This window comes from Onychomys torridus, chromosome 4, assembly GCF_903995425.1.
Source record: "Onychomys torridus chromosome 4, mOncTor1.1, whole genome shotgun sequence".
NCBI classification, from domain to species: domain Eukaryota; kingdom Metazoa; phylum Chordata; class Mammalia; order Rodentia; family Cricetidae; genus Onychomys; species Onychomys torridus.
This window is the reverse complement of record NC_050446.1, coordinates 37,220,435-37,246,930: the sequence shown is the minus strand read 5'-3', so window position 1 is coordinate 37,246,930 and position 26,496 is coordinate 37,220,435. Positions and strand designations below refer to the sequence as shown.

Genomic DNA, 26,496 nt, shown 5'->3' with positions numbered 1-26,496 from the left:
ACACACACACACACACACACACACACACACAATGCTAGCAAATTAAAAAAGAAGATAAATACATTCTCAGCTAATCTGAAAAGACAACTGTGTTTCTAGATTTTCATATCACCTGTGAAGTTGTTTTGGACAGAGTCTGGTCTGGACAAACAGGCTTGCCAAGAGCTTTAGGTACAGTCCATGTCAAATAAATTTACTCTGCCGGTTGGCTTTTTTTCAGTCAGGCAACTTTAGAGAGCATGAGCACTTCACTCACTGGTTAGCCAGCTTCCCTGTACTTCAGTAAAATGGAGATGATACACTTCATGGAGCTGTTGAGTATCAAGTGAGAACTCCCTCTCCTACCTATTACAGGCCTGCGAAATCCTGGTCTCTCTCCCTTTGCTCTGATCATAAGACATGAAAGGTAATTGCATCAACAGAAAACATCCTAAGAGTACCGCTCTGTTGGCTGTGTATAGTTACTGAGCACATTTACATTCATGATGGAGAGAGCTTATCAAGAATTAGAATTAGCTGAATGGCCGGATCTCAACATAAAAGGAACCTCAGTCATCTAGCATACAGTCTAAACTTAATGCTGAAGTGGAAGCCATTCTTAGTTTTCTCTACCACTTTGGAGTATATTAGTGAAAGGGAGCTTGTTGGTTTTAGTTATTAGCTCCGCATTCACAATGGCTAAAAACATCCTTTGACTTTCGAAGGTTCCATGGCAGACCGTGGTGGAGCTTCTCTGGTTTAGGTTTGTTTGTTTTATATGAATGCTGCTGGGGATCTAAGTGCAGGTCCTCATGCTTGTCCAGCTAGTTCTTCACCCACTGGACCACCTCTGCAGATCTAGAGCCTCTCTGTAACAGTGCATCTGCACACAGGGATGTGCCTGTGATTCCCGGGTCAGTGATTTCCCGTGAGTGGCATGGGAGGAGTGAATGTAAGTTCTCATTCTGTGCTCATCATGAGGGTGGGAATCTAGGCCTCTGATTTTGAGGGGCTGCTACTGACAAGCGATAGTCTGGGTGCCCCTGTCATCTGTCTAATGCTGTCTCACAGCCCTCCCAGCGCTTCACTTTCTCCACACTGACCTGTGGGAACACCAACCCTCTGTTTGGTCTACACGGGCTGCTTACCCCCTTGTTGTTGGCATGGTCATTCCTCCCCTACCATTTAGCTCTTTGGCCACCTACTCTCTTTGTTACAGTGTTTCATCTTCAAAGCTTTTCTGAGTGTACTTTGTCTGTATCCTTGCCCATCACTCTCTTCCCAGCAACAAGCTATTTAACAGCAGGAACCTTACTGTCTTGAAGGGTTTTGTTTTATTTTGATGTGTCTTTAAACTTTATTTTATAATAAGATGATGAAAAATTGGATGATTTAAAAAGTAGAGGGGTTAGCTGCATTGTGGAATTTTTTTTTCCAATTGTGTCTCTTCTGCCTGAATTTAGAACTGAATTCAAAACATTTACAACCTGTAAATCCATAGAGGCCATAGAGACAGAACATTTCTATTTCCAAGGAAATTATCTCAAATTAGATGTAAGAATTTTTTTATGGGAGCTGGAGAGAAGGCTCAGTGGTTAAGAGCACTGACTGCTCTTCCAGAGGCTCCAGGCTCAATTTCCAGTACCCACATGGCAGCTCACAACTATTTGTAACTCCAGTTCCAAGGGACTGGACCCCCATGTCAAAACACCTATGCACAAAAAAATTAATTAATTAAAAAACAAAAAATGATTTGTTTTTAAAAATAATATTTTTTTAATTTTATTTTTTCGAATTCACAAATAGCTATGATTTTAGGATATCTCTCATTATTGAGAAGCCCTTGAGACTTTGCTGCTGTGTTGAAAATCAGTGGTGCCACTAAAAGCATGTGTTCACCCTGCATGGCCGTGTAAGCTTCTAGAGCAACCCTAGTTAACCGATAATGTTACACGGAAGCTCCTAATGATGGTTTTCAGCATGATACCTCACAAATCCATCCAGACAATAGGAGCCAAATTTGGCTTAAAATGAGGTCAAGAAAGAACAATTTTGCATCATCCATGTCAGGTACATGATTGTTTTTATGGGGTATTTTAGAGTTTGAGGAGAAACCAATGAGAAAGGTACAGATGACAGACCTCTTCTATGGATAAATATCATAACAGTCCTTTGAGGAAGGGCATGATGGCAAAGGTTATGCTTAATTGAACATCTGGGCCAGCCACTACCACCTGGACTCACAACACAAGTAATGCACAGCTGTCATGGCCCCCTTGTCCTGATGAAGTTGGCCTATGGCAGGTCAGTGCGCTCACTATGAGAGAACAGAGAGTGTCATTACACTTGGCGTGGCAATACAAGATTCACTGTGGCAATAACCTTTGATTCTTTCAGTACATGGTACGTTTAGGTAAGTATCTATATAGGAACTTTTGAAGCTAAGTGCTGCTTTTAACTTTTCCATGAGACAACTCAATTTCTTTTTTTTTTTTTTATTTGTTTTTTTATTGGTGCTTTCTATGTAGGGGTAGCACTGGGTTACAGTCAGGGGAAATGGTGCACATTTGTGAGACTACTAAATTTCTAGGCATATCAAATTAACAGAATTATGAAATTATCAAATCCCTGAAAGTGTCAGTTCCTTATAAATACCTTTCAGAACTGTTGGGAAGAAATAAGAGTTATAGAAAGTAACTTTGCAAGGAGTTCTGTGGGCAGTTCACAGTCATAGCAGACTCAGTAACAGCGCTAGCGCGGAAGGTGACACAGGTCAGCTTCCCACGCATGAGGCACGTGGCCTCATCAACGGTCCTCACGGGAGAGTCAACCTCTTTGGACTACCATCTCTAAGCCAAGCTAGGCCTTGAGTGTGTCTAAAGGTGGGGTACACACTCAGCTTTCCAAGAGGGGTTTCCTTTTTAAGTAACTAGAGGTATAGCTCATGCTGAAATGAGCCGAACGAAGGAGAAGGGGGCTGAAAAATTCTAAGTCAACATGTTGTTTCTGTTTTTATCACTTGTAGCTTTTTCTTTTCTTTTGATCTTGTCATAATCACTCAACAGCAGTCTGGAGTAATTAGGTGTCAACATCACCAGGATCGCTTCTGCCTGCGGAGTTTTCTGTTTGCTTTGTCTGACTTCAATATCTGGTCTTCCGCTTTTAGAAGTACCTGTGATTGGCAGCCTTGGAGATGTTCCGGATGCTTCTTCTCACTTAGTGCTTGCTCCTATGTAGCTCACTCCCACACTGAATAGGGCTGACCTGTTTCATCGTGGTGGTCAGCTTTGTTACCAACTTGAGAGCACTGTGAACGCGTGCCTAAACAGCTGATAAAACACTATTTCTGGATTGGATTAGCATTTGAGAATTTGAACCTGAACCTCTAAACCCTGAGATTAGCATTTGTGTCTGTAAGCCCATCTGCCTGGGCTGGCATCATCCAGTCCCTTGAGCTAGATCAGAAAAGCTGAGAAAGCACAAACTCCTTTCCAGCCTGAGCTGAGGCAGCCATCTGCTTCTGCCTTGAACTTGCTGTAGACACACCTGGTTCTCAGGCTTTTGAACTCAGGTAAGGATTCATGCCATTGCCCCTATCCCTGACCCCATCCTCAGACTTTCAGACTAGGGTTAAATAACACATCACATGTTCTCCAGCCTGCCAATGATAGACCATTGTTTTGTTTTGTTTTGGCCTCCGTAACTGTGTGAATCAGATAGCTAGACCTCTGTAGGTAGGTGGGGCAATGAATAGATAGATGATAGATGAATTGATAGATAAATAGATGGATAGATGGATGGATAGATGGCAAATCTTTGTTATATTGGTGCTGTTTCCCTGGAAAATTCTAATACATAGCCAATAGGCTATTTCAGAAATGAGTGAGTGTGACCACCAAGATTGCGTTCTGTAAAGCTTAACTTCTGCCTTGCACCACAAATCCGTAGCTCTTGGGAAGCCATCTGCTTGATTCCTTACTTTTCTCATTGCTGGGACCCAATACCTAACAAGAGTAACATAGTGAAGGAAAGATTTTGGCTCACAGTTTGAGAGTAAAATCCATTCTGTGGCAGGAATTTGTGATGATGGGATGTGAGGTTGCTGCCTGTCATGTCTCAGCAGACCAGAAAACAGGGCCTGGTTATAACCCTAAGCCTTAACCCGCTTCCTCCAGCTAGGCACCACCTTCTGAAAGTTGGAACTTCCAAAAGTTGGACTACTGTCCAAAACAGAGTCGCAGCTGGGGACTGAGTCTTGAAACACATATGCTCAAACCAGGATATTAATACTTTGTTTCCATAGACTTGTGCCCATCTCATAATGCAAAGTGCACTCGGCTCAGCATCTAGCATCCTCAGAGAATGAACATTCCCAACACTGTTAAAAATTCTTGTCTGTGAGTCCCTGTATATAGATAAGAATTTATGTTTTCAGTATACAGTAGCACAGAATATTTCTCATTCCTAAACAGAAAGTTACAAGGAAATATTGGACCAAAGCAAGAATAAAACCCAACAAGGCAAATACCAAACCTGCAGCTCCATGTCTGGCAGCTGGGACTCCAGCATCATGGCAACATCTGGGCTCCAAGAGGCTTGGGCAGCCCTGTCCCTCCAGCCTACAGCTCATGTGACCATTCCCTTGGACCAGCCACATTCAGTGTCAGCAGCTTGTTAGTAGATGGCCTTTGTGTCTGGCATCTCCAGTATCCTAAGATGGCTAGTGCATCCTAGGCTTTACGTAACTTCATAGCTATATACAGAAGCTCCCAGCTCCATGCATGGACTCTGACCCTGTCACACACTGCCTGCGTCGTGAAAAATGGGCACAATCTTCCATGAACCTCTCATGCTTGCATCTTGTGCATCTTGTGTGTCTACAGATACAGCACCATATGGACAATAGCAAGGTCCACCGCCAGATGATAGCCTGGCCCCTTCTGTACCACAATCTCCAGTACCCTTCTGTATCTCTATGACTGAACGTAACAGAACACTTCTCTAGGCAGCTCAGCTGCCCTGAATGTTTTTTGTTCAGGAACACTATTTCAAGGGAAAGTTCTTAAAATAGGTTTGCACTGTTATACCCTGGTGCTCTCAAGGGGCAGCGTCTTGTTTTTAGGGCATCTTCCTACTATCTCCGTGAAAAGTGTGTGTATGGGAGGAGGGCTCTTTGATAACACTGAGCTTGTTAGCAGTTATGGATACTGTATCCCACCTGCCTTAGCCCCAACTTCTAACCTACCCCCTTTCATTACCAAACAGCACATTTTTCGTATTTTGGGGCTTCACTTCCTGCTCACTTTCACTGGAAATCTGCCCAAGAGCAATTAGTAGTATGGCCATGCCAAAACCTGAATGCCATGCAATCTTGAAATTTTCCGTACCAAACAAATCAGTCACTGTTTCCTTAATTACCCCCAAGTCAAGCTTTCAGGATGGAGGCAAAATGAAGCCAGTTTCTTTACCAGACTATTACCCTATTGGTCTCTGAAAGCACATGATCACAGCCTCCTGTCTGTACTTCCTTCATCATCCTTCCTTCCTCTGTCTACTTCCTTCATCATCCTTCCTTCCTCTGTCTGTACTTCCTTCATCATCCTTCCTTCCTGTCTGTACTTCCTTCATCATCCTTCCTTCCTGTTTATACTTCCTTCCCCATCCTTTCTTCCTGTCTATACTTCCATCATCATCCTTCCTTCCTCTGTCTACTTCCTTCATCATCCTTCCTTCCTCCGTCTACTTCCTTCATCATCCTTCCTTCCTCTGTCTGTACTTCCTTCATCATCCTTCCTTCCTGTCTATACTTCCTTCATCATCCTTCCTTCCTCTGTCTGTACTTCCTTCATCATCCTTCCTTCCTCTGTCTGTACTTCCTTCATCATCCTTCCTTCCTCTGTCTGTACTTCCTTCATCATCCTTCCTTCCTGTCTATACTTCCTTCATCATCCTTCCTTCCTCTGAATGTACTTCCTTCACATCCTTCCTTCCTCTGTCTGTACTTCCTTCATCATCCTTCCTTCCTGTCTGTACTTCCTTCACATCCTTCTTTCCTCTGTCTGTACTTCCTTCATCATCCTTCCTTCCTGTCTATACTTCCTTCCCCATCCTTTCTTCCTGTCTATACTTCCTTCATCATCCTTCCTTCTTGTCTGTACTTCCATCATCATCCTTCCTTCCTGTCTATACTTCCTTCATCATCCTTCCTTCCTGTCTGTACTTCCTTCACCATCCTTCCTGTCTATACTTCCTTCATCATCCTTCCTTCCTGTCTGTACTTCCTTCATCACCCTTCTTTCCTGTCTATACTTCATCATCCTTCCTTCCTGTCTGTACTTCCTTCATCATCCTTCCTTCCTGTCTGTACTTCCTTCATCATCCTTCCTTCCTGTCTATACTTCCTTCATCATCCTTCCTTCCTGTCTATACTTCCTTCATCATCCTTCCTTCCTGTCTGTACTTCCTTCATCATCCTTCCTTCCTGTCTATATTTCCTCCATCATCCTTCCTTCCTCTGTCTATACTTCCTTCATCATCCTTCCTTCCTGTCTATACTTCCTTCATCATCCTTCCTTCCTGTCTGTACTTCCTTCATCATCCTCCCTCACTCCCACCAAGATTGCCCCCTAAACTCTGCTTAAACATTCTAGGACCTCTGTAGCCTCCAGCTCCAAATTCTTCTACTTGTCCTCCTAAAAACCTAAGAAATACAATCAGTTTTCTCCCAGCAGCCACCATGACCCCAATTCTCATTACCAATTTTATGTGTTAGTTACTGTTCTCACAGTTGTGACCAAATACCCGATCAGAGCAAATTAGGGGAGAATTGTTTGGTGCACCATTTGAGAGGCTAGTCCAGCGGGGAAGGAAAGCATGGTGGTAAGGATAGCTCATGGCTCTGGTAGCAGCAGTGTATGGATGCTCATTTCTGTGGGCCAGAAAGCATAGAGAGGACAGGAAAGGAAAGAGCCACACAAAACAATGCCACTTGCTTGAGGATTAAATGGCCAAACACTTGAGTCCTCAGGGGCCATTTCACTGCTGTGGGATAAAGCCCTTGTAAATTTATTTAATAAAACGCTGATCGGCCAGGAGCCAGGCAGGAAGTATGGGCGGGGCAAGCAACTAGGAGAATGCTGGGAAGAGGAAGAGCAGAGTCAGGAGCCGTCAGGGAGCCACCCAAGGAGCAACATGTAATGGGACTCAGGTAAAGCCACAGAACATGTGGCAATACATAGATTAAGTTATGGGCTAATTTAAAATAAGAGCTAGCTAGCAAAAGGCTTGAGCCATGGCCATGCAGCTTTAATTAATATAAACCTCTGTGTGTTTACTTGGGGGACGTGAATGGGAGGGATTTGTCCCAACCACTGACAGGCCAGGACACAGCAAATCTTCCGACTACATTTCACATTCAAATCAAGACATAGAGGGACTCTTCAGCATTACTGTGGTGAGAAACAGGTCTCCAGCCCACACCTACTCACTGTTATAGGGATGTGCCTTCTCGGGACCTGTAGTCCAGCTGTAGTTGAGTGTTGGGATGACTGCTGCCCTAGCCAACACATTGACTGCATCTACATGGGAAAACCCTCCAAACAACCCAAGTAAGCTGCTGCTTCCGGTTCTTAACCAGAGACACCGGAAGAGATGCTGTTTCCTGCTTTAAGCTGGTCATTTGTTACACAGCAGTAGGTTGCTAATATACCACCTTTGATGGTTAGCCTCAATTTGACAGAATATAGAATTACCCGGGACATGGGCCTCTGGGGATTTTCTTGACTGCATTAGTTGGGGTAGGGAGACTCACACCTGTTGTGAGTTCCCACTGGGACTGTATAAGTAAAGAAAGGGCTGCGAAGTAGCATGCCTAGATGGTCTCTGCTTCTGTGGATGCAGTGTAACTAGCTGCTTCTACCTCGTCTTCCTCCTACAATGAATTATACCTTTGAACTGAAAATGGACCCCCTCCTACCTTAGGTTGATTTTGTCAGAATATTTTTTTTTTCACAGCAACAGGAAAGGGAACTATGGCACCATCTGATTTGTTATTTTACTTCTTTGCTTTTGTGGGTCTGTCCCCCATTAACTTACACCTGTAAGAAGACTGGGTTCTTTCTCCCTTTTGTTCACCATGGAATTCCGAAGCACCTAGATAGGTACTGTTTAAAAAAAAAAAAAATAGTGCAGAGGATGGCCTAAGTAGTAGACCAGAGATCTATCTGAGTCAGACTTTCCTCCACAACCTGGTTTGCTTGCACAGAGCTGCGCGCTCCCTCACCCTTATGCATACTTCTCTGGGTTGTGTTCCAGACAGCAGAACACCTGTTACTGGTGATATAATTAGATTTAAGACTGGATCTCTGCTGACTTGCAGTTAATAATCCAACCTGAGAAATGGGTGACCACAGTACAAAACCATACTGAATGCGTTCAGGACTTTAAATGGTCACATGGCCTCTTTTGAATGAGAATGGATGCCAAGGGTCCCTGTTTGACCCAGAGTCTTTTTAAGTAGCCCTGGCAGGCTAGGACTCACCAGACTTCTTGTGTTTGGTGTGGTCCTAACTCTTAATACTGCTAAAAGATCAATAATTTTCAGGGAGAGACACTAGAACCTTAGAGACATTAGAAATTCTAATTGGTCTTATTAAATAAGAGACACAGAACCAAATGCAGAGTTAAAAGCCCAGAGATCTAGCGGTAGCCAAGAGCTAAGACCACCTTATCTTACCACTTGATGCTGTCCTTCCCCTGAGAGAGAGACCTTCTTCCTGTGTCCTGTCTTTTTATTGCCTTTCTGTTCTGCCTTCTCATTGGCTCTAAACCCAACCACATGACTTCCTCATCACTGCCTGTCTATACAGACCTCCAGGTCTCTATGGTTTGTACTGGGATTAAAAGTTCAGGTCACCTTGCTTTGGATGTGTCCTTGACCACAGAGACACTGCCTGCCATGTGATCAGATTATGGCTCGCCGTGACTTCTGATCTCTAGGCAACTTTATTAACATATAAATAAAATCACATTTCAGCACAAATAAAATATCACCATATAGCATTCTCCAGTTCAGCTCTTGCTAGGATGAAGCATGTAGAACAGTGAGCCATGCAAAGAAGGCTTGGAGAGACATTACTTCTTATTGCCATGAGGCTATGGACTAGAAGCTATCCACACATTCACCAAAGAAATAATGGAAAAATGCACACAGTATATAACAAGGAGAAGTAATAACCCACAGATACAAACTAAAAACAAGCGACTCTCATAAAAGTAATATTTATCAAAAGAAGCTAAACATAAGAGAACGTTGTACCTGATTTCCTTACTGTAAAGTCCCAAAAAAGCAAAATTGACCTACGGTGTTCTAAGTTAGGGAAATGATTTCATTTTGGGAAGGGGTGGTACCAAAGAGGGCAATGTTCTGTTTCTTCATTTTGCTGTGAGTGTGTTCCATTTTTTGGAAGTTTACCAAGCTGCATAGTTATGGCTTATGCTTTTTTGTGTATGCTGTGTTCGATGACAAATTTATTATTTTTTTTTTAAATGTACTAGTAAGGTGATAGCATTGGCAGTAAGGTCGATTTACTTAAATTTGGAGACCTGAGACACTATGGAGTTTCAGAAAGGAACAGATGAACTCAAGGCAAAGCATTTGAAGAAGGTGGAAATAAATTAGTATGTGAAGGTGAAGAAGAGGATTTATTCACTTGGTCAAGTATTTTATTTTATTTTTTAATAATTTATTTTTATTTTATTTGCATTGGTGTTTTGCTGCATATACATAGACTGTGTGAGGGTATCAGATCTTGGAGTTACAGACACTTGTGAGCTGCCATGTGGGTGCTGGGACTTGAACCCAGGTCCTCTGGAAGGACAGTCAGTGCTCTTAACCACTGAGCCATCTCTCCAGTCCCTCAGTCAAGTATCTTAAATACTTACTGTAGGTCCCCAACCAGGGGCGGAAGACAACAAAAGTGATGTACATAAAAAGCTACATAGTCTGGGAATTTTTTTCTTTATTTTATGTACATTGGTGTATGCATGTATGTCTCTGTGAGGGTGTCAGATCTTAAGAGTTACAGACAGTTGTTAGCTGTCATGTGGGTGCTGGGAAATGAACCCGGGTCCCCTGGTAGAGCAGTTGGTGCTCTTAACCACTGAGCCATCACTCCAGCCCCAGTCTGGGAATCTTGCCTCATTATGCTGTGTGGTTTGCATGCCTTAGCTAATGTTAACAACAATAATCCATCTGTCTTAGTTAGGGTTTCTGTTGCTGTGAAGAGACACATGACCACAGCAACTTATATAAAGAGAAAACATTTAATTGGGGCTGGCTTACAGTTCAGAGGTTTAGTCCATTACTGTCATGGTGGGAAGCATGGTGCCATGCAGGCAGACATGGTACTGGAGAAGAAACCCCGGGCTTGAGCATCTCAGACCTCAAAATGCAACTCCAGTGACACACTACCTCCAACAAGACCACACCTACTCCAACAAGGCCACACCTCCTAATAGTGCCATAGTGCCCCTCCCTATTAGCCTATGGGGGTCGTTATCATTCAAACCACCACACCAAGCAAGAAGACATCCATCCTTTTCGTCCCCCAGAAAACACGGGAACCAAGATAAGCCATCCAGGAGAAAATCCTTCCTGTTCTGACATCTAATGCTTTATCTTAGTGCTCATTTGCATTGAGAGAAAGATCTGTGTGGTAAAAATTGCAAGTGAAAGCTAGAAGAAACGCCAGTGCTGATATGTCAAAGAAGGTGATATGGAAAAGGGTCTGGTCCTACCAGCATGAAAGATAAGGAAAATGGTTCATGGCCTGGAAATAGATTTAAAGACATAAAAAGTTTTTCTTTTTAAGAAAGAGGCTAGATGTTCTGTAGATGTTTCCTAGTGAGACCTGAGTTTGCTTCACCCAGCAGCGCTGCATTAGGGAATAGCTTAACCACATGCATGGTTACCAGGTGATTGGAAAGGGTCTGCACTTGGCTGTGCTGGGGGGAGATCTTTTGCTCCACCCCTTGGCATTCCTATAAAATGCCCTTTAGAAGAGACAGCAGGAGCTGGTGGATAATGACCCAGGCCCTCCCGAGGCTCTCCTGTGTTTCTGTTTCTCTCCCCTCCATCCTTCTATCTAATATCTCTTATCCCTCTCTCCTCAAGCATACCCTGTCATAAAATGTGGGAGCCACTCTCCCAGCTGGACTCCTACAATGTTCATAGGAGGAGCAGAGGCATAGCTGAAGCAAATGTGGCTGAGTGCTGCTTGACAGGAAGACAAGGCTCCTGGCTGCCCCAGTACAGCCTTCCACTCAGTGCCCTGTTTTCAGGTCCCCTCAACTTTCCTCCTGAATGTATCAGTCATCTCCAGTCCCTCAATCTTTCTGGATGTTATTGCTTTGTAAACCTTAGGTTCATGCCACCATAGTGTGTGATGCAAGTGTTTATAAAACAGTAGGAAAGGGGCTGGGAAGATGGCTCTGTGGGTAAAGAAAGGTAGCTGTCACTGAGCGTGAAAACCCAATTTTGATACTCTGGACCCACATGGTGGAAGGAGAAAATTGACTCCTGCAAGTTGTCCTGTGACCTCCACTTATACATTGTGGCATGCACGGATGTGTGCGCATGTGTTTGAGCATACACACACACACACACACACACACACACACACACATACACACACACACTAATAAAAATAATGTAGTTAATTTAAAATAAAAAAAAGGTACACACGCCTTTAATCCCAGCACTCAAGAGACAGAGGCAGGAAGATCTATGAGTTCAACAGCCTGGTCTACAAAGTGAGTTCCAGGACAGCCAGGGCTACATAGTGAGACCCTGTCTTGAAAAACAAAAACAAAACGAAACAAACAAACAAAAAAACCCCAAAAGACAATAGGATGGAAAACTACCTGTATATAAAATGAGTTATATCTTCCTCATCCTAGTATGTTTTGGATGATTTCACTATAAAAGGAGCAACACGCCAACTCACACTTGGGATGATTTTAAGTGAAATAGTCATTAATTTGATCTAGTTGACATATGAAAGGCCTGAATTAGTGGATTAATCCAATATGAGTATGATATGGTGATCCATCCATCTTGTTGCTCAGTCCTCCTATGGCACTTTTGGCCACATGGTAGCTGATGCAGTCTAGCCAACAGGACAAGGAAAATTGTAGTCGAAAGTTTTCTCTGGTCCTTCCTAGCCCTGCAGTCCCACAGCCACTTATAAAATAATCACTCAGAGGCTAAGTATTATTTACAAACTATATGGCCTATAGCAAGCCTCTTGCTAGCTAGCTCTTATATTTTAAATTAACCCATTTCTATTAATCTGTGTTTAGCACATGTTCTAAGGCTTTACTGGTCTGCTGGCATGTTGTTCCTTGGGCAGCAGGCTGGTGTCTCTCCAGACTCCGCATTTCTCTTCCCTGTCTCTCTCCTTGGATTTCCCACCTGCCTCTAAGCTGCCTTCCCATAGGCCAAAGCAGCTTGTTTATTAACCAATGGGAACAACATATATTCACATCATACATAAAGCCATCCCCCAGCAGAAAATAGGGTATGAGGAACACTTTCCTTTCTTGACTGACTTCTGCTCACCCCTCATCCTCCAGAAAACTGGAAAATAATCTGTTTTGGTGATAGTGTGCTCTGTGCTGTCAGAGGCCAAGGTTAAGTACTAGTGGTAACATGTCATAGTTTGACCTCAGTAAAATCAAGAATGTTGAATTAATTGAGTATACTGTAGCTGATTACTCAGCTCTGGTCTTTATAGGGGTACTTGCTTCTATTCCTCTATATTAAATTATAACACATACAGAACTTAAAAGTGAAATATAGAGGTAAGATCTTGCTGATTTTATGTAAACTTACAGAAATATGTAGGGTTAATTTTTTTTGTTGTTTTGTCCACTAAAATTAATAAATCCTCTTCTATTCCTCCAATTTGTTTCAGTGAAATCAAGTTCTTACAGGCTTATTTTTGCATATAATGCTAAGTGATGATCTTCTGGGTCCTAGGCTTAAAAGTTGTTTTTTTTTTTTTCTTTTTCTTTTTTTTATGAGCTGAGGACCGAACCTAGGGCCTTGGGCTTGCTAGGCAAGCTCTCTACCACGGCTTAGAAGTTCTATATCTTCATAATGAACAAGAGAAACCAAGGTAGAGATAGGGATGACCTTCCTAAATAGCAGGAGCAGAAAAATGTAAGGTTCAGCTTCATAGAGCTATGGAATCTCTATTGATAAGATGCTAAATTAAGAACATAAGGACTTGAAAAATATAGCTCAGGCTGGAGAGATGGCTCAAAGGTTAAGAGCACTGACTGCTCTTCCAGAGGTCCTGAGTTCAATTCCCAGCAACCACATGGTGGCTCACAACCATCTGTAATGAGATCTGGCACCCTCTTCTGTGTACATAATAAATAAATAAATCTTAAAAAAAAGAAAAGAAAAATATAGCTCAGTGGGAAAGCACATGACCAAGTATACATGAAGCCCTAAGTTCAAATCCTAAGCCCCTCACCACTCACACCCAACATCCACAGGAGGACAATGAAAGAAAGAAAACATGAACATTAGTCATATTTGCTTGTGCAATATGCAATACTAAAATTTTCCTGAATATTCATAATCTATATGCTATCTTCTGTTCTTGCAAGTAGAATTTGAACAAAGGGATTTTGCAGAACTCTTAAGACTTTTAAATTTATATTATATATGTTGACACACACACATATATATATGGCCAATATATATATATATATGACAAAGATAGCCCTCAGAGAGAAGCTTTAAATTCTGACTAGTTGATTTCCTTGGTAGTCAGTTGACTTGGCGATGACACTTAATTTGCATGTCTGAATTGCTAAAGAATCAACATGCTTGTAACTGTGAAGACAGAAGTGAATCATTGGCACATTTTTTTTTCTACATGTAAAATGGAAAAAAAATGAATTCCTTTTACACTGGTTGATTTCTTGTTTTAACAAGGGATATGACTTGTGTGTACATACGGACTTTTAATATTCAATATCCTTAGCATCAGGAACTCATATTAATATTCTTTTTTTTTTCCACACAGATTGTCCTTCATCTACCTGGGTTCAGTTCCAAGGCAGCTGTTACATTTTTCTTCAAGTAACCACCAACGTGGAAAGCATAGAGGATGTCAGAAACCAGTGTACTGACCATGGTAAGGAGCTTTAAAAATAGTAGTGATCTTAATATCTTTTTACTGTGTTCCTAGAATTGATGTGCAGACAGTGGCATTGGCCATACACTGTCTCCCTGGTTGGAAGACAGTGTTGTTGGACAACACTGCTCACACTGAGTGACAGAACCGTAACTGTACCAGTAGCTATTCAGTGTGTGCTCTGTGAGAGTGCCACGTGGAAGACACTGACTCTTAGACTCAGATAACCTAGAGCAGTGGTTCTCAACCTTCCTGACACTGCGACCCTTCAATCCCATTCTTCATGTTGTGGTGACCCCCAACCATAAAATTAGTTTCATTGCTACTTCATAACTGTAATTTTGCTACTATTATGAATAATAATGTAAATATCTGCATTTTCTGATGGTCTTAGGTGACCCCTGTGAAAGGGTCCCTCAACCCCCAAAGGGGGTGCTATCCACAGGCAGAGAACCACCGGCCTGTTCACTTCTCTCCAACAGAATACAGTCTCTAGTACTTATTGCACAGCATGTCAAGTATGGTATGGGAAGAAATGAGGAACTTTTTCTTAAAGAATCTTTTACCTGAGTTTTACAAGTTACTTTTTAAATTCTACTGACCCAGAACAGCATGACAACCTTAAACAGATGTTATCAACCTACACCCATGTGTCATTTGGAACATTTACTGTGGAGGATGCATTGCTTTCCACATTTTTTTTCAACACACACACACACACACACACACACACTTTTTGGTCAGGGACATGGAATGGAGAGAAGAAATGGTTAAAATCAGAGCTATCCATTTAACTTAGCTTGTAAAATTGCTGCCATGGAGAATCCAAGGCATAATAAGATTGATTATACTTTTTAAAATATTTATTTACTTTCTGTGTATTAATATTTTGTCTGTCTGTATACACGTGCACCACATGTGTGCCCGGTGCCTGAGGAGGTCAGAAGCAGGTGTCAGATACCCAGGAATTGGAGTTACATATGGTTTATGAGCTACCATCTGGGTGCTCGCAATTGAACCCCAGTCCTCTGTAAGAGCAACAAGTGCTCTAACCCTTGAGTCTCCTCTCTAGCCCCTACATTGTTTTATTAAATGAAAGTTAAATTTAAAGAGGCTGAGTACTCTGTGTGTAGACAGACTGAGTGCATGGTCTTAAATGACCTCAAAGCATATGATGAACTTGGTTACAAAGCTGGGTAAAAATTCAGTTAGTGAAAGCAGACTACTTTAAAATGTATTTTCCGGAAAACTCATTCCCACACTGAACCATGCCTGGCATTGTGCTTAAGCACTTCATGTTTCCATGGCTTTACCTATCAGAACAAGCCTATCGAACTGTATATTTAATTCTCCTTTATCAAAACTCAATTCAGTTGTTTGTTCAAAATCACACAGATTGATGATAACAGAAGCCGAGATTCAGACCTAGGCCTGCTGCTTGTGTGTGCCCACAAGTGCCCGTCTGTCCTATCTGTCTGTCTCTGTCCCCATCTCTCTCTCTCTCTCTCAGGACTGTCCTCCCTTACCCAGTATCTGATAATGTGACAGTCTTCAAAGATGCCTGCCAACAGTATGATCCTTTCTGGTCACTTGCAATCTTACAATCTCTTTGCCCTCCCCGTGATTCTAGGCTGGTCTTTATGACTTGCTTGCTAAATTAAAAGCAACTCATGTGACCTTCTGGGACACCTGTGGTCTAGACCTTTAAGAAGACTAGCAAATTTTCTGGAAGCCAAGAGAAGAAACTGATTCAAGAAAGAGGGAGTAATTAGCTGTGTTGATGCTGCTAGCAGCTCAGCAGGGTGAGAATCGAGAACTCATCTTTGGATGCATGAATGTAGGTGTGTTTTAGAATTTACACAGAAATCTCTATGCACCTCAGAACAAATTCCGAACTGGAATAGATTCAAGGTAAAAAAAAAGCAGGAAGAAAGGCTGGGAGAATGAGCGTAGGTAGTGCGTCTCTTGGGAGAAAATCTAAGGCCAGCAGCTGCAGACAAACAGTGGTACACGGTAAGCATGAGTTTTAAGGTGGCAGGATTCCATCAGCTTGTCTTAATCCTGTAATACAGTTCTTAATGTTCACCTACAATTTACTGACAGTATCAACTCACTGTAACAAAAAATATGGAATTCCTAAAAGCCGAGTTAATACAAATTACCTTCTTTGTATTCCAATTTCATAATGTGTAACAAGCTAGAATTCTTTTATAGAATAACAACAATCAAAAAACCCATAAAACCTGCAGGCAGCCAAGTTGTTCGTGTGAGAGTGTGGGCAAATACAGAAGACAGTCTCCCCTCCGGTGTGGTCCTCACCTTCCATCTTGTTTGACAGGGTCTCTTATTTGTCACTGCTTCATATGCCAGGCTGGCTAGCCTGTGAGCTTCTGGAGGATTCTGTCTCGAGCTGCTGCCTGACCCTAGGCATGCTGTGGTTCTGTACTTGTGTTATGATGCTCGGTGTTAGTGAGTCCTGGGGATCTGGACTTAGGTCCTGATGCTTGTGGGACAAGCAGTTCACTCACCGAACCATCTTCTCAGCTCTGTGGTTCAAATGTAACAACTTACTATTTACACAGCCAGGTGTCACCCTTCCCTGTAGCAGGGACTCCAGGCATGCGCCACACTTTCAGCAAAATGCCTTAAAAAAAAAAAAAAAAAAAAAAAAAAGACTATTTTCATTGTGCACGTTGTCCAGGCTGACCTTAAACTCCTGCCTCAGTCTCCTGAGTAGATAAGACTCCAGGTATTTGCCATAGGACCCCAGCAACATTTCTGTTGTTTCGAGGGCCCCCCCTCACACCCTGGCTGTGAATATTGAGCCCAGGTCCTCAGGCATGCGGAGTACATGTGTCCCAGCTGTCCCACTGGTCTTCTTTGGTTAAAGGTGTGCTTGGTGTGACAGCTGATAAACTGGGCTCTTTGTCCCCAAAGACGTGCTTCTGTTAAGCTCCTTGTAGTTTTGACATTCTTTAGTGAGATCTAGAACCATACAATCTTAGGGTGAAATAAGAGTTTGTGGCATCAGTTGTTAGTTATTTAAAGGTGCCCTTACTTCCGTGGTAGAACTGAAAATCCACTGGATCATCTCATCCCACTCTCTTCTTGGTCAAACTCCCAACTCCATTCCTCAGAAATGCCCTGCCTACCTTTAATCCCACGTGGGAGGCAGAGGCAGGCAGATCTCTGTGAGTTCCAGGCTAGCCAGGGTACATAGTGAAGGGGGGTGGCGGCATGGGGAGAGGCAAGGAAGTACCTGGGTGTGGTGATGCTCGCCTATAATACCAGCACTCAGGAGGAAGAGGCAGGATGATCAGGGGTTCAAACCAGATTGGCCTACATAGTGAAACACTGTTTCAAAAAATAAGGGCTGGGGGCATACTTCAGTGGCTGAAGCCCTTGCCTAGCATGGACAAGACCCTTGAGTTCAATCCACAGGGCCACTGGGGGCAGGTGGTGAAAACATAGAAACAGAAGCGCACTGTGGGGGCTAATTGGGGCCATCAACTTGACTGGATTGAGGGATGCTTAGAGATTCGCTTGAATTCACCTGAGCTTACACTGTTCTTGGGCGTATATTGGGCCTTTAGACCCAGATGTAGGACCCACGCTAGCTAACACGTCTTTCCCTGTTCTAAGGGATCTTGGATTTAGCTACCATTAGCTTTCCCTTGACTCTGTAGTGTGCTAATGGCCATGATGGAATTTCAAGCTCTTTGATCCTGTAAGCCTATGTAATAAATCCTCTCATAGAAATAAATAAAATAAAAACTGCAATTTCTGAAAACCTAGTAGTACAACATGTTGGAAGACCATAAAATTATACTAAGTATATTTAATTAAAATCATATTTGTTGCAGAAGGAATAAATGGAAATATACTTTTATTGATTTTGTTGAAGCACCACAGAGTTCTGTGTGTTTTTGACAGGCTGTCATCATGTACATTAGGTTGGCCTGGAGTGTTTGGTCCTTCTGTCTCTGCCTCTTGAGACCTGGGATTACAAGTGCATGCTGAGACTGCCTGCCCACATTGCACATAAACATATTTATTTCCCCTTAAATAGTCCGTAGGTGTTAAATGGTGTTGACTTGTTGGCTTTTGGCGACACACACACACACACATACAATTTCTAGGATGCCTGTATGGGTTTATTTCAAGGCAACTCAGTAGAATAGTAATTTTTCAAGTCTTAAGAGAATTTTAAAATGAGGTTTCCTTGAAAACCATCTTCAGTCTCTACATCTGTTTTTAAAACATAGTCTATCTGGAAAGCCCAGGTTGGCCTCCTGCTCCCCTCCGACTCACGGCTCTCCTGCCCGTGCCTCCCAATTTTGGGGGTTACAGGTGTGCACAACCATGCCTGGTGGCTTCCTCTTTCTCAACGATTTATTGCAGTTATGTTTATAGATAAACATAGATTTCTAGAGTAAACTTAGGGGAGGCTGCAAGCCATGAAAAGACATGAGCTGTGTTAATTAGCTCCTTGCCAAGCCTTTTTCCCCCTTTTATTGAAAATACAGCCTTTATAGTTATCAGATAAGCAATTGTTTGTTGTACACAAGCTAAATTGGACCCTGACTGGCTTCCTCTACGATGTATTTTCTTGAGCAAATTCGGTAAAATTAAATTGAAAACACAGAACAATTTTGTGGCCTGACTCCTGTTACTTGTTTAGAACTCTTGTTGGGTTTCTTGTTGACGCAAAGAAACGATTTTGGACTTTTTAAATTGAAAAATTTTAGATTTTAAGATGATAAGATAAAAAGGGAGATTATTGAATCTACTTTTAAAAAGGAACTACTTGTTTCAAATAGGATAAATACTGAAAAATTTTTTTTATCTGAATTTGTCAAATGTTAATGTACTGGACATTGTTATATATTAATGGAGATTTTTGTCTGAATCTGTCAAATGTTAATGGACTAGACATTGTTAATGTAATTCCTGACTGTATATATATTGTATATAATGGATATAGTTTTTCTTGTATAAGCTTTTTTAAAATTTTAGACAAAAAAGGGGGAAATGTGGTGATATTGTGTTCCCCAATATATTGTGCACCCTAATAAACTTACCTAGGGTCAGAGAACAGAACAGCCACTGGATTAGACATAGAGGCCAGAAAATGGTGGCACACATAACTTTAATCCTAGCATTCCAAAGGCAAAGATCCGTCTGGATCTCAGTGAGTTCAGAGCCACACTGGAAATAGCCAGGAATGGTGATACCTGCCTCCAGGAAGTGATGGCAGGAAGCAGAAAGGTATATAAGGCATGAGAACCAGGAACTAGAACCTGGTTAAGCTTTTAGGCTTTTAGCAGCAGTTTAGCTGAGATTCATTCCAGATGAGGACTCAGAGGATTCCAGTTTGAGGAAACAGGATAGGCTGAGAAGTTGGCGAGGTGAGGTTAGCTGTGGCCTGTTCTGTCTCTCTGATCTTTCAGCATTCACCCTAATACTTGGCTCTGGGTTTGTTTTTATTAATGAGACCTTTTAAGATTTGTGCTACAGTCTTGTGTATAAATGATGTCTTTTTCTGAATTAAAAGTGTATTCATTTCAGGGCTATGGATATAGTGCAAGGTTTTAAGTTTAATCTCCAGCCTCCAACCCACCCTTAAAACATAAAGTCTTATTGATTTGACTTTGTTGTTGTTGTTGTTGTTGTTGTTGTTGTTGTTGAGACAGGGTTTCTCTGTGTAGCTTTGCTTTGCGCCTTTCCTGGGTCTCACTCTGTAGACCAGGCTGGACTCGAATTCACAAAGATCCACCTGCCTCTGCCTCCCAAGTGCTGGGATTAAAGGTGTGCACCACCACTGCCTGGCTGATTTGATTTCTTAAAGCTCTTGTACGTATCTAGTAATCCTATGTATTTTTTTCTAATAATCTCATTTACTTCCCTCTACAAATTCCCATTTAACAGATGAATTAGAAAGCTAACAATATTAGTATTCTTACTTTGGGCCATGGTGGTGTTTTGTTTAGGATCATTGGTCACTATGCTAATTTGGAAAAAAAATACTGTAACATAAAAGTCATTTCTTAAACCTGTTATTGGGTTTATAGAAAGTAGGCAACATTTATTTAGGGGAACCTAGAGAGCTATTTTTACAGTATTCCCAGAGCTTTGCACTAATTTTATTTTTGCTAGAATTATTCATATAGAGAAATGAGTGAATAATAAAGCTGGTGAGATAGGTCAATAGGAAGAAACACTTACTTACCACGTAGGCCTGGCAACCTGAACTCAATCCCCAAAACTCATGGGTCTCACAGTGAAAGGAGACAGTTCCAGAGTTGCCCCCTACCCCCACATGTGTGCACATATGCTCAGAAAGATCTCTCTCTCTCTCCTATTTGCACAATGATATCTTTCTCTCTCTCTGTTTGTCTCTGTCTGTCTGTCCCTCTTACACATGTAGACACACACACACACACAGTTAATTAAATAAAAAATTGTTATGCTTATGGTCTGCTCATGTAACCCCATCTGTTTTTCCTACCCTACCCCCCATTTGCAAACCCCCTATCCCTGAGCTATAAAAGCTCATATCCAATTCTGACCCCTCAAACCCTACCTTAGGGGAAGGCAGCCCATGTACATAAATTAAAAAGCTTTCCTTAATTAATTACTTGTTTGAATTAATTTGGTCTTTTTCTTTCCCACCTTTGGGATTAACAATACCTCTTGTACTACCTAGCTTTATGTCAACTTGACACAAGCTAGAGTCATCAGAGAGGAGGGAGCCTCAACTGAGAAAATGCCTCCATAAGATCTGACTATAAGGCATTTTCTTAATTAGCAATCTAATGGGGAGGGGCCCACTGATTATGGGCAGTGCCATCCCTGGGCTAGTGGTCCTGCCTGGGTTCTATTTAAAAAAAAAAAAAAAAAAAAAAAAAAAAGCAGGCTGAACAAGCCATGAGGAGCAAGCCAGTAAGCAGCATCTCTCCATGACCTCAGGATCAGCTCCTGCCTCCAGGTTCCTGCCCTGCTTGAGTTCCTGTCCTGACTTCCCTTGATGATGGACAGTGATATGGAAGTGTAAGCCAAATAAATGCTCTCCTCCCCAACTTGCTTTTTAGTTCATTGTAGTAATGGAAACCCTACCTAAAACAATTCTATATGTTAAATATTTCTCCTGAGGATTTTCCTAGAACAGCACTTTGGTTGCACTCCACCATTACGTACTAGAGTAGATTATTCAAAGTACATACGGCATTTAATAGGCAGGAGGTAGTATCATCATCTGGCACTGATGAAAAACCAATTTTTTGCAGGTTGATTTTGTAACATTTATTAAAATATTGCTATGGGTTAATAGAAATAGCAAAGAACCAAAGAATTAAAGTGCAAGTTATATAAAATCCCAACTAAAATCCAGAAGTGTCTAATGCATTCATTCACTGGCTTAACTAAAAACCAAAGAAAGAACCATTACTCAACATAATAAAGTACTGCAAAAACAGTTGGCAATTTTATGAAAACTGTTGATTTCATATTTTGTATCCCTTTATCAATCAAAAAAGCCTTTTGAATGTTATGTACATATAAAACATAAATATATAAACATCAATGTATATATAATAAAACAAGATATAAAAATACATTACAAACTTGTAACAATAGCTGAAAATATAATACCTGATTCTCATAGGCGATAGGTGGGATAGTGTGGGTTGGAATGAGAATGGTCCCCATAGGCTCATATATTTCACTATGTGGTTCCCAGCTAGAAATATTAGGAGATGGGGCTTTGTAGGAAGGATGTGCCACTAGGGGGCTGGGCTTTGAGGTTTCAAAAGCCCATTCCATTCCCAGTCAGCTTTCTCTGCCTCTTGCTTGTGGATCAAGACATAAGCTCTCAACTACTCCTCCAGCACCATGCCTGCCATGCCTGCCCCCTGTCCCCACCGCCATGATTGTCATAGACTCTAACCTTCAGAACCATGAGCCCCAAATTGAATGCTTTCTTTCTTAAGTTGCCTTGTCCATGGTGTTTTGTGACAGAGACTGAAAAGTAACTAAGAAGTTTCCACTTCTTGAGGTCATATCGTCACGCAAAATACACTTAGTCCAGCTGCCAAAGCCCCTGAAGTTTTTTCCAGTCTCAACATGCTTTCAAAGTCCAAAGTCTATTCTGAAGCTCAGGAAAATCTCTTAATTGTAAGCCCCTGTAAAATCAAAAAGCAAACTACATACTTCCAACATACAATGGCATAGATATGTATTATCATTCCAAAAAGGAGGAATGGAGCACACTGAGGCAATAGTGGACCAAAGTAGGACCAAAAGCAAGCAGGGCAGACTCCAAACCCTGTAGTTCCCTGTCTGATTTCAAAGGGCTCAGAGGCTCTGCCCTTGCAGCTCTTGGTGATTACAACACACTTCTCTGCCTTGGGCCGGCTCTACTCCCAGTATGTAGCCCTCCTCAGCAGACTTCCCACAGCTCTAGCACCTCCAACATCCTGGGGTCTCCAATGCAATCCAGGCTTCATTTTCACAGCTTAAAGCAATGACCTCTCAGGGCCTCCATATAGGGGCTCCCCTGCCACACACTTGACCTCAGCAGCTCTCCTTAGCCATGGAGGAAGTACAATAATCCCTTTTTCTTGTGTATCGTTCATAACTCAAGACAGAGCCACACAGCAGATGCTGCCAAGTTGGTTGCCTACTTGGGATGATGCCTGGTTATATTTGCGTAAGCTTTGATTTGTTGTTGCTCTTTAGGATAAGAAAATCCCCCAGGCCTTTGCTTTCCAAGTTGAGGTTTAGCTGGGTAGTGTCTCACCCTGAGGGAACCACTCTCTTGACTCTATTTTTTTTGTTTTTGCTTTTTTTTTTTTTTTTTTGGTTTGGTTTTTGGTGGTGGTGGTGGTGGTGGTAGGGTTTTTTTTGTTTGTTTGTTTGGTTGGTTGGTTGGTTGTTTGGTTAGTTTTGGTTTTGGTTTTTTTCGAGACAGGGTTTCTCTGTGTAGCTTTGTGCCTTTCCTGGAACTCACTTGGTAGCCCAGGCTGGCCTCGAACTCACAGAGATCCTCCTGCCTCTGCCTCCGTGTGCTGGGATTAAAGGCCTGCGCCACCACCACCCGGCCTCTTTATTTTACATCAGGCCTCTCCTTATCTCTTTCAGCACAATCCTTGCCTCCAACTTTAAATTTCCTAGTGTTGTTTTTCTCCTCAAACTGTACATTCTTTTATTTCTTTATGACCTGCTTGCTGCCTTTCGTTGTAAACCTGCATAAGAATGATTACAAATAACAGCATAACAGAAGTCAGTGGGAGACTGCCTTGAAATCTTCCCTACTAATGAAATTGGTCCAAAATGTTTCAATTTAACCTCTGGCATATTCTTAGGACAAGGACAAAAAGAAGTCACATTCTTTGCCAAAACACCACAAGAATGGTTTCTAGCCCAGTTGCTAACATTCTTCACCTCTAAAATCTCTTGGGCTAGACCTCCATAGTCCAAATTGCTCTTAATGCTACTGTCTTCCAAGGTCCTGAAGGATGGCTCCTTAAGCCCCTCTTATTGCATTCAATTGCTTTCTAAGTCCAAAGTTCCAAAGCCTTCCACATTCTTCCAAAAACCCTCCACATGGTCAGGCCTGTCACAATGATAGCTGGTACATACTTAGTTACTTTTCAATTGCTGTGACAAAATACCATGACCAAGGAAACTTCTAAAAGAAAGTATTTAATTTTGTGCTCATGGTCCCAGAGGGTTAGAGTCTATGACAATCATTGGGGGTAGGAGTGGGTGGAGCACAGCAGCAGGCATAAGACCATTATGGGGGAAGCACAGTAGGCATAAGATCATTATGGGGGAGCACAGCAGGCATAAGACCATTATGGGGGGAGCACGGCAGCAGGCATAAGATCATTATGGGGGAAGCACAGTAGGCATAAGATCATTATGGGGGAGCACAGCAGGCATAAGACCATTATGGGGGGAGCACGGCAGCAGGCATAAGATCATTATGGGGGAGCATGGCAGCAGGCAAGCAGGCACAGCACTAGAGCAGTAGCTGAAAGCTTACATCTTAAACCACAAGCAAGAGGCAGAGTGCTAACAGGAAATGCCTTGGGGTTTTGAAACTTCAGAGCCCAGCCCCAGTGAGACACCTCCTCCAACAAAGCCACACCTTCAAACAGTTCCACCGACTGGGACCCAAGAATTGAAATATATGAGCCTGTGGGTGTGTGGGGGGGGTTCTCAGTCTAACCATCAGTTATGGCACATACATGGCATGAAATACCTAAGAGAATAAAAATGGTGGGTTTAGAAAGCCTTGCTTGCTGCATTCTGACTTTAAAGTGTTAGTATATGAAAGGTCAGACTTCATTTTTTGTTTAAAAGTCCTTTCATAATCACACAATTGTCATCAAATACTATTTAGAAAAACCTATGTAAACAGCTTAAAAAACAAAGACTAAATTGGACCATCCTGAGACAGTCATTGTTAACATTTTGGTAACTGTGGTCTCCATCTTTCAATGTCATGAATAGGCTGTAGTGATTATGCCTGGGAAAAGCCTGTGTGTACAGTTGAGTGTGTGATTAATCATTGTTTCCATTTGGAATGGACAGCCAGTGATTAACATAGAATATGCTAGTAAAGATTGGCCAAGGAGCATGTGCTTTAGGTCTTCTGATATGCCTCACCAAATTGTTAGTCTGAAAATCTAGAAGTTTAATTTTCATCTTTTACAAAATTGTCACCTTGAACTCAGAGATCCATATGCCTCTGCCTCCCAAGTGCTAGAATTAAAAGTATGTATCAGCACTGTCTGGCTTAGCTCTATTTCTTTTCTTTTCTTTTCTTTTTTTATTTTTTATTCTTATTTATTTACTTTTTTGAGACAGGGTTTCTCTGTGTACAGGGTTTCTCTATGTAGTTTTTGGTGCCTGTCCTGGATCTCAGTCTGTAGACCAGGCTGGCCTCAAACTCACAGAGATCTGCCTGGCTCTGCCTCCCAAGTGCTGGGATTAAAGGCATGCGCCACCACCTCCTGGCTTAGCTCTATTTGTATTGAAGTGTTTGCTTCTATCTTATAATGGTCTGCTTAGTTTCTGGTTTTTCTCTTTGACAATTGTTTTAGTTGGTGGTTTTCTGCTGTGAAGAGACATCATGACCATGGTAAGTCTCATAAAGGAAAGCATGTAATTAGGGCTGGCGTACAGTTTCAGGTTTAGTCTACTGTCATCATGATGATGAACGTAGTGGCACTCAGGCAGACATGGTGCTGGAGGTAGTTTAGAGTCTTAAGCAGATCTGTAGGCAGTAGGAAGAGAAGTCACTGGGCCTAGCTTGGTATGATGGTTTGAAAGAAAATGGCCCCCAAAGGGAGTGGCACTATTAGGTGTGGCCTTGTTGGAGGAAGTGTGTCACTGTAGGGGATGGCTTTGAGGTCTCTTGCTCAAGCTTCCCTCAGTGTGACAGTCAGCCGACTTCCTGTTGCCTGAAAGATGTAGCGCTATCAGCTCCACATCTGCCTGCATGCTGCCATGTTCCCACCATGATGATAATGGACTACACCTCTGAAACTGTAAGCCAGCTCCAACTATTTTCTTTGTAAGAGTTGCTGTGGTCATGGTGTCTCTTCACAGCGATAAAATCTGTAAGACACTTGGGGCTTTTGAAACCTCAAAGCCTACCCCCAGTGAAAGACTTCCTCCAAAAAGGCCATACCTCCTAATTCTTCTCAAGTAGTGTTACCCATTGGTGACTAAGCATTCAAATATATGAGCCTATGGGACCATTCTTATTCATGCCACAACAAAATGTTTTAAGAAATTTATTATTTTTGTATATGTATGGTATGTATGAGTGCAGGTGTACACGTCACAGACATGTACACAGGTCAAAGGACAATGTAGAAGTTGGTTCTCTCCTTCCATCGTGTGGTTCCTGGGGACTGGACTCAGCCAGGCTTGGCAGCAGGTGCCTTCAACCTGCAGAACCATCTAAGCAGGACATGGTATGCTTTGACTTTTGGACCACAGACATTTTCCTTCTGTAGTTAACCACTACAAATCCTATTTTAAAATATGTATAGGTAAAGCACAATCTTATATACTCCATGATTTCAATTTTTTTTTCCTTATTATGTATACAGTGTTCTGCCTGCATGTGTCTGCATACAAGAAGAGGGTACTAGATCTCATTACAGATGGTTGTGAGCCACAGATGGTTGTGAGCCACCATATGGTTGCTGGGAATCAACTCAAGACTGCCAGTGCTCTTAACCACTGAGCCATCTCTCTAGCCCTTCAACTGATTCTTGAAATTGCTTTTCTT

At 42.1% G+C, this 26,496-nt stretch overlaps 1 protein-coding gene across 2 annotated transcripts in view; it reads left to right on the top strand.

The window, feature by feature from the left end:
- LOC118582574 (lymphocyte antigen 75) overlaps positions 1-26,496 on the top strand; it is a 133,667-nt gene that overhangs the window by 98,578 nt on the left and 8,593 nt on the right. For both annotated transcript variants that reach the window (XM_036185549.1, XM_036185548.1), the window contains one exon: positions 14,079-14,189. In XM_036185549.1, coding sequence (XP_036041442.1) covers positions 14,079-14,189 — 111 coding nt within the window. The remainder of the gene's footprint in view (positions 1-14,078; positions 14,190-26,496) is intronic.